The sequence below is a fragment of the Geotrypetes seraphini genome, chromosome 9 (assembly GCF_902459505.1).
Source record: "Geotrypetes seraphini chromosome 9, aGeoSer1.1, whole genome shotgun sequence".
NCBI classification, from domain to species: domain Eukaryota; kingdom Metazoa; phylum Chordata; class Amphibia; order Gymnophiona; family Dermophiidae; genus Geotrypetes; species Geotrypetes seraphini.
The window spans coordinates 183303310-183323045 of NC_047092.1; the positions used below are offsets into that span (position 1 = coordinate 183303310).

Genomic DNA, 19736 nt, shown 5'->3' on the forward strand with positions numbered 1-19736 from the left:
AAGCTAAACCCACCCCTCCCCCGTTGTACTCGTCTCTTAGGGCTCCTCTTACTAAGGTGTGTTAGGGCTTTAACGCGTGGAATAGTGCGCGCTACATTGCCCCGTGCGCTAGACCGTAATGCCAGCATTTAGCTGGCGTTAGTTCTTGAAGCGTAGCGCGCGGTAATTTCCTGCGTGCACTAAAAACACTAGCGCACCTTAGTAAAAAGAGCCTGTACTGTTTTTGAATGGCTAAATAAAGTTTATACATTTCAAAAAAAAAAAAAAGAAAATAACATTTATAAATAGAAAATGGAAATAGGATGATCTTTTTATTAGACTGATTTTAATATGTTTTTGGCTGACTTTCGGAGACCGAGACCCCCTTCCTCAGGTCAGGATAGCATAACTGCAGTATAATGTAGTGACCTGAGAAAGGGGGGGGGGGGTGACAGGTCAAAAGCGCGCGACGACAAAGGCGCGCCAACAACCCAGCGCAGACAACTGAGCGCAAGGTGGAAGCGCGCCAAAGAAAAACAGTATTTTAAAGGGCTCCGACGGGGGGTGTTGGTGGGGAACCCCCACTTTACTTAACAGAGATCACGCTGGCGTTGGGGGGGGGTTTGTAACCCTCCACATTATACTGAAAACTTCACTTTTTCCCTAAAAAACAGGGAAAAAGTTAAGTTTCCAGTAAATGAGGGGGGTTACAACCCCCCAAACTCCCCACAATGCCGGCGTGATCTCTGTTAAGTAAAGTGTGTGTGTGGGGGGGTTCCCCACCAACACCCCCCATCGGAGCCCCTTAAAATACTGTTTTTCTTTGGCGCGCTTCCGCGTTGCGCTCAATTGTCTGCGCTGGGTTGTTGGCGCGCCTTTGTCGTCGCGCGCTTTTGTCTATGAACCGAAAGGGGGTTTTGGCATCTGAAAGCTAATTGAAAAATATACTAGTCCAATAAAATGGTATTATCTTATTTTCCATCTTTTGTTTTATTTCTATTTGTTAATTTGTATAATGGTGACTGTTATTTGTCTTTCTTTTCAAATGTACATCTGCTATTTTTATATTTTGCACCGTATTAGGGTCCATACGTTTCCAGTGGTTCAGGCCCTCAATGTTTTTTTTCTGGATTATTTATTTGTCTTAATAAAACCTTCATCTTGGACATAAAAGAAAGAAGCTAACCCCCCTCCCCTTCTTTTTACAAAACCGTAGCACGTTTTTTGTGCCGGCTGCGATGGTAAGAATAGGAATTTCTATGAGCTTCGGAGCTGTTACTGCCACGGCCGGCGCTAAAAACCACGCTACAGTTTTGTAAAAGGGGGGAACAGGTTAAATCACAGGGCTTAAGAACATAAGCATTGCCTCTGCCGGGTCAGACCAAGGGTCCATCGTGCCCAGAAGTCCGCTCCCGCGGCGGCCCCCCCAGGTCCATGACCTGTAAGTTCTCCACCGCCTAAAATGTTTATACCCTAATCCTGTAGTATGCTGTATAGTAACCCTCTATCTATACCCTGCGATCCCTTTCTCCATCAGGAAGACATCCAAGCCCTTTTTGAAACCCAACATTGTCCTCTGTCCTATTACCTGTCCTAGAAGCGCATTCCAGGTGTCCACCACCCTCTGAGTGAAGAAGAACTTCCTAGCATTCGTTTTGAATCTGTCTCCTTTCAGTTTTTCTGAATGCCCTCTTGTTTTTGATGTCCCCACTAGCCTGAAGAATCTGTCCCTCTCCACCTTCTCTACGCCTTTCATGATTTTATAAGTTTCTATCATGTCCCCTCTAAGTCTCTGCTTTTCCAGGGAAAAGAGCCCCAGCTTCTCTAGCCTTTCAGCATACGAAAGGTTTTCCATGCCCTTTATCATCTTTGTTGCTCTTCTCTGGACCCTCTCGGGTATCGCCATATCCTTCTTAAGGTACGGCGACCAGTATTGGACACAGTACTCCAGATGCAAGCATACCATCGCTCGATACAGTGGTAGGATGACTTCCTTTCTTCTAGTAGTGATACCCTTTTTGATAATGCCCAACTTTCTGTTCGCTTTCTTTGAGGCCGCTGCACATTGCGCCGCCAGCTATACAGAGAGTGGCTGTAGAGTTAGGTGGAACAGCGGCACGCTGCCCTGGTGGAATCTTGCTAGTGTCCAAATTGACTAGGCATATTCAGTCAGCTGCTAATGCCCTCTTCCCCACCCCCCACCCCCCCTCCAGCCTTGGTCTTCTTCAGAAACACTGAACAAACCACTCTGTCCTTGCACCAGAGGTCTCCATGAAGAAGTGGCCAGGATTTTATCTGAACTCTGCAATTATTGCTGGCTCAAGAGTGTAGCTGTTTGGTCATTGTGGTAAAGGAGGTTTGGGCTGTTTCATTGCCAGGAGCCATTTCATGTGGTGACAGACAATCCATTTTACACTTTCCTGATGCCACAGAAGGCCATGTGTTTTGTCCGGTTTACCGCTGGCTGGTAGGATAAGTCTTGGAAGGGAACAGTAACGGGTATATTACATGCAATTTACTGCTTTTCATCTAATTTCCTGGAAGGCAAATCACGCTTCAATTGGACAAGAAGCTCTCCAGGGTCGCTCTTAGAAGTACAAACTGAGTCTCAAGGGGCCGATGTAGAAAGTTCAAGTTCAATTTATTTGATATGCCGTGAAATCTTCCAAAGAAATCTAAGTAGTTTACAATTTATAAAAATGTATATATATCAAGGGAGGGGAAAACATAACAGTCAACGGGAAGACAAATTGCATAAGGAAAGGTTATAAAAATCAAAACAAAGCGTAATAAGGGAAAAGGTGATAGAATTAGGAGGCTTGAGGCAAGTCGAAGCCAGTTGCAGGAAATTCTATCGGATGGAAAAGCTAAAAAAAAAAAAGTGGGTTTTCAACTTAGGGCTTTTTTTACGAAGCTGCGGTAGCGGCTTTAAAGCATGTGACTTTTAATCACGTGCTAACCCCCATGCTAGCCGAAAAACTACCGCCTGGTCAAGAGGAGGCGGTAGTGGCTAGCGCGTCTGGCGGTTTAGCGCGCGCTACCGCGGCTTCATAAAAGGCGCCCTTAGATTTAAAATGATTAAAAAGAACATTCCAGATGTGGATTCACTGAAAGAACATTCCTCAAGGTTGGCACAACTACTCTAACCCAAGAATTTCTGGAGTCATCAAGGAAAATCTGGCGAAAGGAAGGAACCAAGAGAAGACCTTGAGGAGCGGCGACGGCAAAAAGGGTGAATAGAATACTAGGAATGATTAAGAAGAGGATCACAAACAGATCAGAGAAGGTGATCATGCTGCTATACCGGGCCATGGTGCGCCCTCACCTAGAGTACTGCGTCCAGCACTGGTCGCCGTACATGAAGAAAGACACGGTACTACTCGAAAGGGTCCAGAGAAGAGCGACTAAGATGGTTAAGGGGCTGGAGGAGTTGCCGTACAGCGAAAGATTAGAGAAACTGGGCCTTTTCTCCCTCGAACAGAGGAGATTGAGAGAGGACATGATCAAAACATTCAAGGTACTGAAGGGAATAGACTTAGTAGATAAAGACAGACTGTTCACCCTCTCCAAGGTAGGGAGAACAAGAGTGAACTCTCTATAATTGAAAGGGGATAGATTCCGTATGAAGGTAAGGAAGTTCTTCTTCACCCAGAGAGTGGTGGAAAACTGGAACGCTCTTCCGTAGTCTGTTATAGGGGAAAACACCCTCCGGGGATTCAAGACAAGGTTGGACAAGTTCCTGCTGAACCAGAACGTACGCAGGTAGGGCTAAGTCTCAGTTAGGGCACTGGTCTTTGACCTAAGGGCCGTCACGTGAGCGGACTGCTGGGCACGATGTGATCGACCTGGGGAATAGGGGATTAAAAAGTTAGCTAAGAAAGAGGAAAGATCCAGAGATTGAATCTGGTTTAACATAATATTAGAGAACAAAAACCAAAAGAGAACACGGAGAACGATGTTCTATTTTATTGGTATATTATTCCAAGACAAAAAATGTACAAATCTACATATGTTGTGGTGTAACAGGACCCAACACGGTCCGTGTTTCGGCGGACACGCCTTCCTCAGGGGGGGGGGGGTTCTACAATATTAAAGACGTAATGAGGGATGGATCCGAAAAAGGTAGCCTGCTGTCATGTGGAGCAGCTGACCTTAATTCCAACTAACTTCCAACCTTGTGCAAACCGCAAGGTACTTCACGACCCTACAATACATAACTGTTGTTATTATCATTAATGCTGTTACTATCAGATGTACATTGCAATATTCTTTGCTGTAAACCGCCTAGAAGTCGCAAGATTGTTGGCGGTATATAAGAATAAAGTTATTATTAATTCCCAGGGTCAGTTCAACTATTTTCCAAGTTGCTGGCATACAGGGAAGCAATGAAGGCAGCCCTCAGCAGCGACATCTACTGGTCAGACATAGGGTGCACACCTTCCTGATTCTAGAGCAGGAGTTCTCAACCAAGTCCTCAGGGCACACCTAGCCAGTCAGATTTGCAGGATATCCACCATGAATATGCATGAGATAGATCTCCATGCCCTGCCTTCATTGTATGCAAATCTACCTCATACATATTCATTGAGGGTATCCTGAAAACCTGGCTGACTGGGTGTGTCTCCAGAACTAATGATCACTGTCATTCCAATGCTTGTCTTTATCAGTTGGGGAGGGGACAGGGCCAGCTCAGTCTATGGACCAGGTGGGCACTGGCCCAAGGTGCTGGCAATAAAGGGCACCAAAATCCCAAACCAGCATCCATCCATCTCTTCCTTTCCCTTTGCGGAAGGGAGAGAGAGAGAGATAGCAGATTAGGTTTCAGGATTTTGCATTGGGGAGAGGGAGACTCAAGATAGGGGGAGGGGGGATTACTGAGAGGAAGGTGCCAATGCAAAAGTTGTCTAAGATGCCAAAGTCCCTTGAGCCAGCCCTGGGAGGGGGGAATACAAAAAGGGAATAGACCTTGGTTAGCTGTTAAGGCACCATTGCTAACCAGAATCCAGCCTTTCCTGCTGCTGAATGATCATACATTCTCAAGTTACATAAGAACGTAATATTAGCCTTACTGGGTCAGACCAATGGTCCATCAAGCCCAGTAGCCCGTTCTCACGATGGCCAATCCAGGTCACTAGTACCTGGCCAAAACCCAAAGAGTAGCAACATTCCATGCTACCGAGCCAGGGCAAGCAGAGGCTTCCCCATGTCTTTCTCAGTAAGAGACTATGGACTTTTCCTCCAGGAATTTGTCCAAACCTTTCTTAAAGCTAGCTACACTATCTGCTTTTACCACAACCTCTGGTAACGCATTCCAGATCTTAACTATTCTCGGAGTGAAAAAAATATTTCCTCCTATTGCTTTTAAAAGTATTTCTCTGTAACTTCATCGAGTGTCCCCTAGTCTTTGTAATTTTTGACGGAGTGAAAATCGATCCACTTGTACCCGTTCTACTCCACTCAGGATTTTATAGACTTCAATCGTATCTCCCCTCAGCCGTCTCTTTTCCAAGCTGGAGAGCCCTAACCTTTTTAGTCTTTCCTCATACGAGAGGGGTTCCAGCCCCTTTATCATCTTGGTCGTTCTTCTTTAAACCTTTTCTAGTGCCGCTATAACTTTCTTGAGATAAGGAGACCAGAATTGAACACAATACACCATGGAGCGATACAGAGGCATTATAATATTTTTAGGTTTGTTAACCATCCTTTTTTTAATAATTCCTATCATCTTGTTTGCTTTTTTGGCCACCGCCGCACATTAAGCGGAAGGTTTCATCGTATTATCTATGATGACACCCAGATCCTTTTCTTTGGCGCTAACCCCCAAGGTGGACCCTAGCATCCGGTAACTGTGATTCAGGTTATTCTTCCCAATGTGCATCACTTTGCATTTGGTCACCTTAAATTTCATCTGCCACTTGGATGCCCAGTCTTCCAATTTCCTAAGATATGCTTCAATTTTTCACAGCCCGCATGCTTTGAACAGTTTAGTGTCATCTGCAAATTTAATCACCTCACTTGTTGTTCCAATTTCTAGATCGTTTATAAATATCCAGTATCTGGATTCCGCGGTTCTATGAATTCTTCATTTTTCTGTATGCTGGGAAGCATTTCTGAGGGATTTTGAGACCATACTGCTTCCATAATTACCCATTCCAGGAGGGAGACTTTAGCAGGTCCCGAATTTCTGTCAGCCTCATCCTGGTGCATTATGGGAGCTGCAGCCCTGATTTCAATCGGTAGAATCATGGGCTTCAAATACTACGTGGCTTTGGGATGTAATTTTAAAACCAGGACTGGCCAACAAGTCTCCCTTCCGGAATGGGTAACTTGGCAGCTCTGAAGAGCTGAAGAGGGCTGTCAATGCAATCAAAATGGACCTGGGGGAGACTCCATTTCTGCTAAGGCATTTAGTCACATTGCCAACTGTTTAGAAAGAACCTTTTCTAAGCCAGCAGTTTTGTACGGACCATTAGGAAAGATTTGTTAGATTTCCATCCAAGTAATCCCTGACCTTGGAGTGGAAGGGGAGGAGGAACCATCTCAGAGCAAAACCTTGTTCCAGTTAAGAGCTAATCTGAAATGCCTCCCCAGGTCTGCAACAGCAAAGCTAACAAGCCTCAATGATTTGGCTAGAAAGAGATTATGGGAAATGGATTTTGTCTGTGACCTGGGCTGCTCTATAACCCACAAAGGAAGTGCTGGAGCTGAGATTGCATTCTTCCATGGAATGTGCTGATCTGACTCTTCCATTTGACTGTAGTTCTAGTAAAGATTGTTTTGGAGGTGTTTCCTGTTAAAGGAGAGATCATTTGCTTTGCATCCTTAGTGACCTCTTATCTTTCTCTGCGGCCTTTTGCCCTGGCATTTGTCACTGGGAAATTGAAGGAGGATCCAAGGAGAGATGATGTGTCTTTCAAAACAGTTGGCATGGGCCCAGCGCTCCTGGGTCATCGCTCACATGCATTTCTTACCATAGTGAGGATAGACACTCCAGGACAGCTTCACTTACTGTGTTGTGTGATTGATTCTGTGCTCCTGGGTAGTTGTTGTACTATAAAACCACTGGAAATATGACTGTTTTTAAAGAAGTGGCAACATGACCATGACCAGCCAACCTATCTAAACCTGGAATGTACTTGTAGCTGAAAGAGGTTTATGAAAAATTGAAATAAAAGTTGACTGGGGAAGGGACCTCATCCCCTCACAGTTTGCTGGTTTTGTAACATTGTGGAAGAAAAAAGGGAGTAAATATTCACACTGGAACTGGGTTTAGTACCCATCGACTTGTGTTCAAGTCCTAGCGACTTGATGAATTACAGCTCTAAAAAGAAATCGTTTTTTTCAGAAAGGTCCTCCAGCGTCATCTCCCTTGGTTTTTTTCATCATGTCCAGCCATCTGATTGCAGGTCGCCCTCTTCGCCTGGTTCTTTCGATCTTCCCAAACATGGTATGGTAGCAGATCTAGGAGGACATCTGGGGAAATGCGGCTGGCTTTTCAAAACCTGGCACTATGTCCGGGTTTTGAAAAGCTTCCTCGAAATCGCGTTGGGCAGGAGGGCATTCGTTGCGGGTGTGGATGCCCTCATGCCCAACGAGTAGGAAGGGGCTGGAGGGCTAGGGGGCGGGACTGGGGCATAACAGGTGAAAATACTGTGTCATGCTGTCTTTCCTCTTCAGAGTCTCTCCTGCTCTGTTTCTTTGGGGGGGGGGGGGGGAGGGATTACACACAAATTCACCCTCAGCCAAGGGGTTGTATGTTTTACACTGTGGAAGCAATATTCAAACTAGAGGATGTCGTGTATTGGGGCTAAGGGTTACCCCTGGGATGGATGCATAGGCATTCAGTAAGGTCTATAGCCAAAAATATACTCCAGGACTTCTAACTTATGTCTCAAAGCAAACAGACTCTAAAAGGGTCCCCTGCAGTGACTTAATATATTAGATGGAAGATAAATTATTAGGCAAATTAAAGAAAACAAAAAAAGATTGGTGAGCATTGTAGCTTTTAAAATAAAACTTCCTCTGATGGGCTCTTCAGTAATGTACAAGTATATACAAAGGAAAGATTATGACAGCCAAAAGACAAATACCGGTAATCCATAATAACAATTCTTATAAGACCTCTGGGGACAGAAAAAGATCTACCGTACCTGAAATATAATTCACTGTCTTGCAGGAGGAATGCAAATGAAGTGTTCCACTGTGGAAGATTTGGGATTTTTCTTCTGCTACTGCTTGTCCTGGGCTCAGTAGCATGGAATGCTGTTACTCTTTGAGGATTTCGCATGGAATGTTGCTACTATTTGGGATTCTGGAATCGTGTTATGCTTTGGAATTTTGCATTGAATGTTGCTACTGTTTGGGATTCTGGAATCGTGTTATGCTTTGGAATTTTGCATTGAATGTTGCTACTATTTGGGATTCTGGAATCGTGTTATGCTTTGGAATTCTGCATTGAATGTTGCTACTATTTGGGATTCTAGAATCGTGTTATTCTTTGGAATTACATTACACTGATGTCTTCTATCCCACCAATACCTTTCAGTCCTAGGTGGTTTACAACAAGAAATGAGCCTGGGCATTCCCAGGGAGATTACAAGGTTGATAGCTATAGTATGCGTCGGGAACTGGGAATGGTCGATACGGTTTGGTTAGATCATTTGACAAATTTCTTGAATAGTATGGTTTTCAGTTCTTTCCTGAATGTTTTGTAGTTGGGCGTCGTGGTCAGTAGATTTGAGAGGTGGTGGTCTATATTTGCTGCTCTGGTAGCTAGTAGACCGTCATATATTCTGAATTGAATGTTGCTACTCTTTGGGACTCTGGAATTCTGCTATTCTTTGGAATTCTAGAATCGGGTTATTCTTCGGGATTCTGCATTGAATGATGCTACTATTTGGGATTCTGGAATCGTGTTATTCTTTGGGATAAATTGGTTGCCAGAGAATGTGGTAAAAGCAGGTACTAAGATGGACTTGGGAAAATCCACTGCTTATTTCTAAGATGAGCAGCATAAAATCTGTTTTACTCTTTTGGAATCTTACCAAGTACTTGGGACCTGGGTTGGCCACTGTTGGAAACAAGGTGGAATGAGGCATTATGACATCACAATCTCAGCTCTGGAATGTTGCTGCTCTTTGGGTTTCTGCCAGAGACTTGGGACCTGGGTTGGCCACTGTTGGAAACAAGACCCCGGGCTTCATTGATCTTTGATCTCATCCAGTTCGTCAAGGCTTATGTTTGTATGTTCCTTTCAAACGCTTACGTTTCAGTGCAATTGCATCACTTTCTCAGGATGTATCTCCTGCTATTCAGATTTATTGGCAACTGTCTGGAGTAGGGCCCCAGAATGTTCTTCCTGAAATTGCACCAAAACTAGCATTTTGACAGGATGTTGCACTTACACTTAACAACTGTGGGATTTTCCGCATACATAACTTTGCTTTGCTTATTGACAAAGGAAATTATCCTCACACTAATTTTTTTTAAGGGGGTGATAATTCCCCTGGCCTAACGTCACCTGTAAATGCCTAGTAAACAGCTTGAATAAAAGTCTACATGTTGACATATTCACATCCTTTTAATGATGTAGAGAGTGAGCAATATTCAAAGAACCCATTCCCGCAGGCAGTGGCGTAGTAAGGAGGGTGCCAGGGGGGGGGGGCGTGGCGGTCCGACCCAGACAAATTCTTCCTAAGGGCGCAGCAGACCTCCTCCTCTTCTTTCCGCCCCCGCTCCTCTCTTTGCCACACGCTCAGACGCCTTGCCTTCCCCCGTACCGGTTTTACTTCCCTGGCGCAAAGATGCTGCCCGCGTTGGCATCGGCGCTCTCTTTGACATCACTCCCGGGACCCACGCCTTGAAAAGGCGAGCCGAAACCGACATGGGCATGCTACTCATGCCGGCCAAGTAAAAAAAAAAGTATGGGCAGGAGGGGGCGGGGGAGGGGCACCACCGCCCCGGCAGCCGCTCACTCTTACCACACCACTGCCTATGGTCAAACAGTGTTTGACCTGCTGAACAAAAAATGTTATTGTCATTTATGGTTTGTAAAACTGAGAAGGAAATATCGCTCATAGATCAGTTCATTTAGGAATGCAAGTCTCTTAAAAGATTTGTGGTGCAAATTAACTAGTCTTGAATAGCTTTCTTCCTGTTTTTTTGTCATTTTGTAGTTGAACCAGTTTGACAAGGCAGCCGAAGCAGCGCACACGTTCTTTATGGCCAATCCGGAGCACATGGAGATACAACAGAACCTCAAGAACTACAAAACCATGACGGAGGCCAAGGATATGCGCTTTATTGACAGAGAGCACCGACCACACATGGTAAGTAACGAAGAGTTGGAATCCACTGCTCTAGGGTTAGGGAGAGGCGCGACTTTCGCAGTCAGAGATGTCATGGAATGACCTTGAGATATGCAGGAATTCAAATTCGATCTGGGCCTTTCGAATCTGTGGATTCTCTTCAAATCTTCCGCAAACATCTAAAAACCTGGTTATTTACCAAATTCTAAATCTTGCTTGTCATGTTTTCTCACCTTACATCGAATGCTGTAAACCGAGTCGAGCTTTATTCTCATAAAGATGACTCGGTCTATAAATTTAAGGTTTGTTTTAGTCTAGAAACAAGAAGCGTGCTTCCCTAGTCTTCTAAAAATGTTTACTGCCGTATGGATTTAAGAAAAGTAAACCTGACCCAGACAACCAAGAGTATGCTAGCTAGCAATTTTTTGATCTGGTGTTATTTAGTGGTGGAAAGGCTGTGCATGTGTTCTCTTTCCTTGTCTCAATGCTATTTCACAAATTCACATGCATGCATGCAAAAGAAAGTAGGGTGACAACAATTTGATTAAAGCTTGAACATTTAATTCAACATAAAACCGTCAATGGCAATAAACGAGTGATTAATAGGTCCAGACTCGTGCAGTATACCATAAAAATAATTATGTGTAACAGAAACCTAAGTCTGTAGATCCTTCCTCAGGAATTTCAAGATCGAGCCAAGTAGGTGTCGCATTCATGTGTAGGCAACAGAATTTTATTCAGAGTTTGCAAATGTGAACAATGTTCACCGAGGGCAGAATGCACAAAGCTCCACTGTGGTTGGAGTGATTTTTCAAGAATGGGTGGATGATGCTCAGCATGAATATGCATAGCATGCAAATTATATGCATGGTATTCATGTAGAGCAGCCCCAGTAAAAGAAGGAGGAACTGTGCCTGGCGCCTGCTCAGAAAGCTCCTCTTCCCCTTCCCTCCTGTCAAAGTTTTCTTCTGCCCCATTGCGGCTCTCCCTGCCAGCTCATCTGATCGTGGCAGAGGAATCCCCGATCAGCTGAGCGGGCAGGACTCCCCTGCTGCAATCAGCTGGGCTGGCAAGGAGAACAGGAAGTGACGCCCCCCCCCCAAATCCTCCTGCCACCAAGCCCAAACCCCTGATACCCCCTGATCAGCAGGAGGCAGAAGAAATCCTTCCTGTCCCGGCCCACCGCTGGACTTCTAGGTCTTCTGGCAGGCCCAGTGAAGGCCTGCAATAGGTCCAGAAGGGGGTGACCTGAATATAAACTGAGACACCCATTTTTAAACTTTTTTTTGGCTTCTATTTGAGTATATATGGAAACATAGAAACATGATGGCAGATAAAGGTCAAATGGCCCTTCCACAGTAACCATCATCTCTTTCTCTCTCTGAGAGATCCCACGTGCCTATTCCAGGCCCTCTTGAATTCAGACACAGTACATGGCTCAATCTTGAGACTCCTGAGGAAGGCTTTAATAGCTGAAACACAGATCTGTGTCAAGTCAGGATCTACAGACATAGGTTTCTGTTACACATAATTATTTATGGTATACTGCATGAGTCTGAACCTATTAACCTCTAGTTTATTTTCATCGATGGTTTTATATTGAATTAAATTTTCAAGCTGGAATCAAATTGGTTTTACCTTACTTTCTTCTGCATGACATGTTTTTATTTGTAGGGGAGTGCTTGCTCCTTTTTCCTACACCATCCCTGAACCTCTCTCTTCTTTCCCATGCCAGGAATTTCGGAATTTCTACAGTTCCCAAACATGCTTAAGAAATGAGGCACATGATATCCATTTCAAAACCCACCAAACTGTCTGCCATTCTGCCGAGTCTGATAACCCTCTCCATATACGTTTTTCAATCACGCACAAAGAACAAATAAAAAAGAGGTTGAATGTGATCCTGTTCCATGGCTGCCTTATTTACTTTCCAGGAAGATTACACCGCGGCGGTGAAATATTATGATGCGGAAGAATACGAATTGACCATTGAACATATGGAGGAAGCTCTGAAGGGGTATTACCAAGCAGATGTTGAGTGCAGAGCCATGTGCGAGGGACCTCAGAAATTCGTAGAGCATGAATATGTGGGTTATAAAGCTAATCTTTATGAAGCAATAGCGGGTAAGTGACCTTTGGAGGCATTAACAGTACCGGGGGGGGGGGGGGGGTTTACCTGATACTAGTGTATCAGCATTTTAGAGTGGTATAGTGTGGGGTGGGTGCGGTCTTCCTAAGGGTGTGACACCCCTCTTCCTCTTCCCTGCCCCGACCCCTCTCCTTGCTGTGTGCGTGCCCCTTGCCTTCCTCCCTGCTTTGTTTGACTACCTGGTGCAAGGTTGCTGCTCGCGTTGGCTTCGGCGCTCTCTCTGACATCGCTTCCGGGACCCACGCCTAGGAAGTGATGTCATAGGGCGAGCCGACACCAACGTGGGCATGCTGGAGAAGCTAAAAAGGTACAGGGGCACATGCGCGGCAGGGGTGCCATCACCCCAGGGGGCAGTTCACCCTTACATATACAGGAACTGCCATCTCCTTCAGTGGCGTAGCGAGGGTGAAAGGCGCCTGGGGTGGAGGCGCCTCCCCCTTCTCTTCCCCCATACCTCTAGCTGTTCACCGCCATTATGATTTTATGCTGCTTACCCTTAGGGCACAGTGAAAATCCATCTTAATAATGGCTTACAGACTTCTCTTTTAGGAAGTTAGCCAAACCTTTTTTAAACCCTGCTAAACTAACTGCTTTCAGATGACTCTGATGTCTTGACCCCATCTCCATTCTCTGTGATGTTTCTGTTTTGTGTCCTCTGGTTTCCATTATACTAAGTCTCAATGATTACAATCATGTCCATATCCTCCTCTCCCTTGGTGGCCTCCAGGCCTGTGACTTTGCTAACAAGACTTTGAACATTCACACACATGACTTTCCAAGATGACCCTGCTATTCCTTTGCTTTAGTTTTATATTTCCATTAAGTAATTTAATTAATACCAAATGATGTAGACCCAGCCAAGGTTAAAATCCCAGAAGTACCTGCAATTATGCCCATAAGTCTGTTTCCCATTTTACATAAGAATAATTGTACTGGTCTATCCAGCTCAGTATTCTGTTTCCGCAGTGACAAATCCAGGTCACAAGCACCTGGTAAAAACCCAAATAATAGCAACATTACAGAATCACAAATAGTAGCAACATTCGATGCAGAATCCCAAAGAATAGCAAGATTCCGGAACCCCGAAGAGTAGCAACATTCCATGCTACTAATCCCAGGGCAAGCAGTGGCTTCCCCCATGTCTTTCTCAATAGCAGATGATGGACTTTTCCTCCAGGAACTTGTCCAAACTTTTCTTAAAACCAGCTATGCTATCTGCTCTTACCACAACCTCTTGCAATGCGTTCCAGAGCTTAACTATTCTCTGAGTGAAAAAATATTTCCTTCTATTGGTTTTAAAAGCATTTCCCTGTAACTTCGAGTGTCCCTTAGTCTTTGTAATTTTTGACAGAGTGAAAAATCGATCCACATGTACCCGTTCTACTCCACTCAGGATTTTGTAGACTTCAATCATATCTCCCCTCAGCCGTCTCTTTTTCAAGCTGAAGAGCCCTAATGGTTTTAGTCTTTCCTCATACGAGAGGAGTTCCATCCCCTAGTCTTTGTAATTTTTGATAGAGTGAAAAATCAATTTACGTATAGCCCTTCAATACCACTCAGGATTTTCCAGACACATAAATTTCCCTGCCACTTTAATCAGAAGGAGCCTTAGCTCACTATATTCATCATTAAATAATAAGGCAGGACAAGTTACTACTACAAAGGATATCAGGGTACAATTGATGATTTGGAGAACAAAACATTTTATACTGCAGTGTTTATATGTATTCACTATGAAATATTTTCTTTGGCCCTTTAATAAAAACTGAGTGCATGCTGACTGAATTAGGGGACGCTAATGCTAAGAAGCCCGTAGGTATGTATTATGCACCTAGAACAGGGGTAGGCAATTCCGGTCCGCGAGAGCCGGAGCCAGGTCAGGTTTTCAGGATATCCACAATGAATATGTATGAGATGGATTTGCATGCACCGCCTCCTTGAGATGCAAATCTATCTCATGCATATTTATTGTGGCTATCCTGAAAATCTGACCTGGCTCCGGCTTTCGAGGACCGGAATTGCCTACCCCTGACTTAGGACAATGAAGGGTGAAGTGACTTGTTCAAGATCACAAGGGGCAATAGTGGGATTTGAACCCTGGCTTCCCTGGTGCTCAGTTTACTGCTCCACCCATTGGGCCATTCCTCCACTCCTTTGTTGAGTTTTAAAGGTACCACCAGCTCATAAAGATTCCAGCTTTTTCTCAGGCCAACATGATTAACTTCTTGGTGAAATAAGAGTTGCGATCATTTGCCTCTCAGATGGACGCTTCTAGTGGTCAAAATTGGTGACCAGGGAAAAGCTACATTTTGTAATTATATAGCTTTTCATTCCTCTTGTAAGGAAATGTAATTAGAGTATTATATGGCACGTGAACACAGAATCCTAAGTTGTTAACTGGATTCTTCTTTCGAGCCAAGTATTTGTTGAGTGAAGGCCAATAGGATAAATTTGAATGTTGTTTGGAAGCCGGAATAGACGAGCCAAAGTTTCACTGAGCTTCTAAGTTTGAAGGAATTTTGCCACTGACTGAGAATGGGAAAATCCCGGAGAGCCTTAGAAAACATGCAGCCGATGTTAGCATTAAGTAATCTTATTATATTAAAAAAAAACAAAACCAAAAACCCAACAATCCAGCAGCGTAGATGCTTTGGGATTATTTTACAGCATCTGTCACTGGAGCTTACAACTGAATGCTAAGTTCTCGCGTTAGTAATTAAGATACTTGCTTCTTTAACCTAAAATGCACTTAATTGGCCGAAATCATAGACATATTTGTAAATTAGGACATATTGGCTACAAATGGTGACTGACCTCATGCTGGCCCTGTGGGCTGTGAGCTAATGTATAATTCTGAGTAGCAAACTTTGGAAACTGTTTCCACTTAAAAGCAGATTTAGAAAAAAAAAAAAACAAAACTCAAAGTTTGGCACAGACTAAAAGGGTAATTTGAAAAAGGCCTGCCTAAATAAATTCACCAATTTCATGCCAGTGTTTACTGAATACTGGCACTTACGCACGGAATTAGCGCCCTGAATTGGCAAATTCATATATAAGGGCAAGGCACGGTTTTGTGAACATTGCACACAAGTAAGCCCTGCCTGTGGGCGGAGCATGAGTGTGTCATGGCCGCTCTGCCTAGTAAAGTGTGCAACATACAGAATACTATGCATTGCTAATGATGCAAGGTGCACTTATTCACAGCAACATCCGCATGCCATTATCATGGCATAAGTACTTGTGCCCAAATATCCTAAAGCCATCTTAGAATTGGTGTCATGTGCACTGCTTTGTGGTGCTTATAAGATTGCCAAAAAACAAAAAAACAACTGCAGACTATGTACAAGATGCAGGCACTGTTTATTTCAAACTTTAATGGTATATACAACCTTATTACCTTATTGCCATCAGAACATAAGAATTGCTGCTGCTGGGTCAGACCAGTGGTCCATCATGCCTAGCAGTTCGCACACGCGGTGGCCCTCTGGTCAAAGACCATCGCCCTAACTGAGACGAGCCCTACCTGCGTACGTTCTGATTCAGCTAGAACTTGTCTAACTTTGTCTTGAATCCCTGGAGGGTGTTTTCCCCTATGACAGACTCCGGAAGAGCGTTCCAGTTTTCCACCACTCTCTGGGTGAAGAAGAACTTCCTTACGTTCATACGGAATCTATCCCCTTTTAACTTTAGAGAGTGCCCTCTCATTCTCCCTACCTTGGAGAGGGTGAACAACCTGTCCTTATCTACCAAGTCTATCCCCTTCTGTACCTTGATTGTTTCGATCATGTCCCCTCTCAAACTCCTCTGTCCAAGGGAGAAGAGGCCCAGCTTCTCCAATCTACCATCTTAGTCGCTCTTCTCTGGACCCTTTCGAGTAGTACCGTGTCCTTCTTCATGTATGGCGACCAGTGTTGGACGCAGTACTCCAGGTGAGGGCGCACCATGGCCCAGTACAGTGGCATGATAACCCTCTCCGATCTGTTCGTGATCCCCTTCTTTATCATTCCTAGCATTCTGTTCGCCCTTTTTGCCGTCGCCGCACATTGCACGGACAGCTTCATTGACTTGTCGATCAGAACTCCCAAGTCTCTTTCCTGGGAGGTTTCTCCAAGTACCGCCCCAGACGTCCTGTATTCGTGCATGAGATTTTTGTTATCTATATACATCACTTTACACTTATCCACGTTGAACCTCACCTTCTCCAAAATCAATAATTGCCTAAGTGGGGCCAAACCAGTAGACCTCCCACCTTCCCCTGGCCCAGCCTCCCAATTCCATCCCTGGTCTTACTGGGGGTGTCTAGTGGGAGCTGGAGTGATCCCCAATCACTTCTGCTTCTTTGCTCTGGGTGCCAAAATGGCACCCATGGCCATTAGTGGTAACCTTATGGTTCTACGGCTAGGGGTCAGGCAGCAATAATTGGGCAATAATTTGTTTTGCAGACACTGGTAAAGATCTTCTCTTTTCTGGGTAGGTGGAACTGGAAAGAAACACAGTGTCTCATCCTGCCTAACTTATAGCTCCAAGAGTTCCCACCATTCTTCCTCCCACACATCCTCAATCCCTCCCCTCTTCTCTGTCACATATATTTGTGGTAGTTTCCTGAGGTATATTTGATACATTTGCAGCACTGTCTTGGTGATTAATGTAATCTTGAGTTAATATCACAGCAGCATTTCAATGCTTGTCCATTCAAATGAATTCTTAGGTACCATCAACTCGTGCTCGAGTCCTAGTGATCTGACGAGTTACAAGTCTAAAAAGAAAATGGTTTTGTGTTAGTCCGGTAAGGTCCGTCAGCGTCATCCCCATGGTTGTTTTCAACGTGTTCAGCCATCTGATTGCAGATCACCCTCTTCGCCTGGGTTCCTTCGATCTTCCCAACCATGATGTCCTTCTCCAATGATCTTTCTCTTCTGACAGTTGTAACTTCATCATTTGGGCTTCTAGTGACATAGCCGGTTTGATCTCTTCCAGAATCAATTTCTTAGTTCTTCTGGTGGTCCACAGCACACATAAAATCCTTCTCCAAAGGAATTACACTGTAATTTAATCAAAATTGCTTCCTGTGTCTTGGGGTAGATTTTTGGGTACTTCTCTTTGAGGGGTTCAATGTCTCATTTGCTCTTCCAGTTTACTTCTTTCCTCTCTGATAGCATATTACAATATTTCCCACTGTGCTTCCAGTTCTACAAATATCGACAGTTTTCATTCACCGTGGACGTCGCCAAGTTTTTGAAACCTGGCTCAAATGTTTGCTTTTACCTCTGGGCCATTTTGTAGACACTCTGATCCCTAACAATGAACCAAAGCAGACATGGTTAATGGACAATTTCGTAGGCAGTGGAATGGGGGAGGTACTTTGGCCATGACATCATCACCAACTGGAGGCTTGGGAGTCAGGGACAGAGGTTGGTTAGTTGGCTTCTATCCCCTCCCCTACCACCTAAAAGGGTGTTTGCGGAAGCTGCTCTTTGGGGTTTCGTGTGGAAACATAATTTAACATAAAAGCAATTTCTAGACCACATAACTGTTAAGTTCTATGCGGTTAACAAAAGATTAATAATGAAACTACAAATGAATGAAGGAACTTGAAAGTCTGTAGTTAATTACACAAAAATTTGGAACACAAAAAGTTTTTAATTGTTTCTTAAAATGTAAATAAGAAGCAGATGTTTACCACTGGTATCAATATCACAAAAGAGGTGGGAGATATTATCAAAAATAGCTGGTGGAAAATTCAATAAATATCTAAAATCTCAGCTTTATTCATTTTCTTAAAAGTTTTTCTTTTTTCTTTCATACATACATAAAGTGCTTCATCAATGTGAACATTATTGCGTGAGTTATAGCCTATTGTGATAGAAGATTGATAACATGATAAAGAAAAGTATGAAGTTTCTTGAATAACCACTGGAAATTGTCACTCACGCAATAATGTTCACATTGATGAAGCACTTTATGTCCTATATATGAAGCACAAAGGCTGGGTGAAGGAAAAGGTTCAAGAATCCCAAATTCCTATATATGAAGCACAAAGGCTGGATGAAGGAAAAGGTTCAAGAATCCCAAATTCCTATATATGAAGCACAAAGGCTGGGTGAAGGAAAAGGTTCAAGAATCCCAAATTTCTATATATGAAGCACAAAGGCTGGATGAAGGAAAAGGTTCAAGAATCCCAAATTCCTATATATGAAGCACAAAGGCTGGGTGAAGGAAAAGGTTCAAGAATCCCAAATTTCTATATATGAAGCACAAAGGCTGGGTGAAGGAAAAGGTTCAAGAATCCCAAAGTCCTATATATGAAGCACAAAGGCTGGGTGAAGGAAAAGGTTCAAGAATCCCAAATTCCTATATATGAAGCACAAAGGCTGGGTGAAGGAAAAGGTTCAAGAATCCCAAATTCCTATATATGAAGCACAAAGGCTGGGTGAAGGAAAAGGTTCAAGAATCCCAAATTCCTATATATGAAGCACAAAGGCTGGATGAAGGAAAAGGTTCAAGAATCCCAAATTCCTATATATGAAGCACAAAGGCTGGATGAAGGAAAAGGTTCAAGAATCCCAAAGTCCTATATATGAAGCACAAAGGCTGGATGAAGGAAAAGGTTCAAGAATCCCAAATTCCTATATATGAAGCACAAAGGCTGGATGAAGGAAAAGGTTCAAGAATCCCAAATTCCTATATATGAAGCACAAAGGCTGGGTGAAGGAAAAGGTTCAAGAATCCCAAATTCCTATATATGAAGCACAAAGGCTGGATGAAGGAAAAGGTTCAAGAATCCCAAATTCCTATATATGAAGCACAAAGGCTGGATGAAGGAAAAGGTTCAAGAATCCCAAATTCCTATATATGAAGCACAAAGGCTGGATGAAGGAAAAGGTTCAAGAATCCCAAATTCCTATATATGAAGCACAAAGGCTGGGTGAAGGAAAAGGTTCAAGAATCCCAAAGTCCTATATATGAAGCACAAAGGCTGGGTGAAGGAAAAGGTTCAAGAATCCCAAATTCCTATATATGAAGCACAAAGGCTGGGTGAAGGAAAAGGTTCAAGAATCCCAAATTCCTATATATGAAGCACAAAGGCTGGATGAAGGAAAAGGTTCAAGAATCCCAAATTCCTATATATGAAGCACAAAGGCTGGATGAAGGAAAAGGTTCAAGAATCCCAAATTCCTATATATGAAGCACAAAGGCTGGATGAAGGAAAAGGTTCAAGAATCCCAAATTCCTATATATGAAGCACAAAGGCTGGATGAAGGAAAAGGTTCAAGAATCCCAAATTCCTATATATGAAGCAC

The 19736-nt window shown here is 43.7% G+C and overlaps 1 protein-coding gene across 3 annotated transcripts in view; it reads left to right on the top strand.

Moving 5' to 3' along the window:
- The window catches only part of P3H2 (prolyl 3-hydroxylase 2), a 123239-nt gene that overhangs the window by 73753 nt on the left and 29750 nt on the right, over positions 1 to 19736 (top strand). Inside the window, exons 1-3 of one of the 3 annotated variants that reach the window (XM_033957517.1) lie at positions 6436 to 6570; positions 10155 to 10307; positions 12221 to 12410. In XM_033957517.1, coding sequence (XP_033813408.1) covers positions 6559 to 6570; positions 10155 to 10307; positions 12221 to 12410 — 355 coding nt within the window. In that variant the 5' untranslated portion in view covers positions 6436 to 6558. Of the gene's footprint in view, positions 1 to 6435; positions 6571 to 6597; positions 7427 to 10154; positions 10308 to 12220; positions 12411 to 19736 lie in introns of those variants that run through there. The other 2 variants (XM_033957515.1, XM_033957514.1) reach the window with 2 other exon arrangements.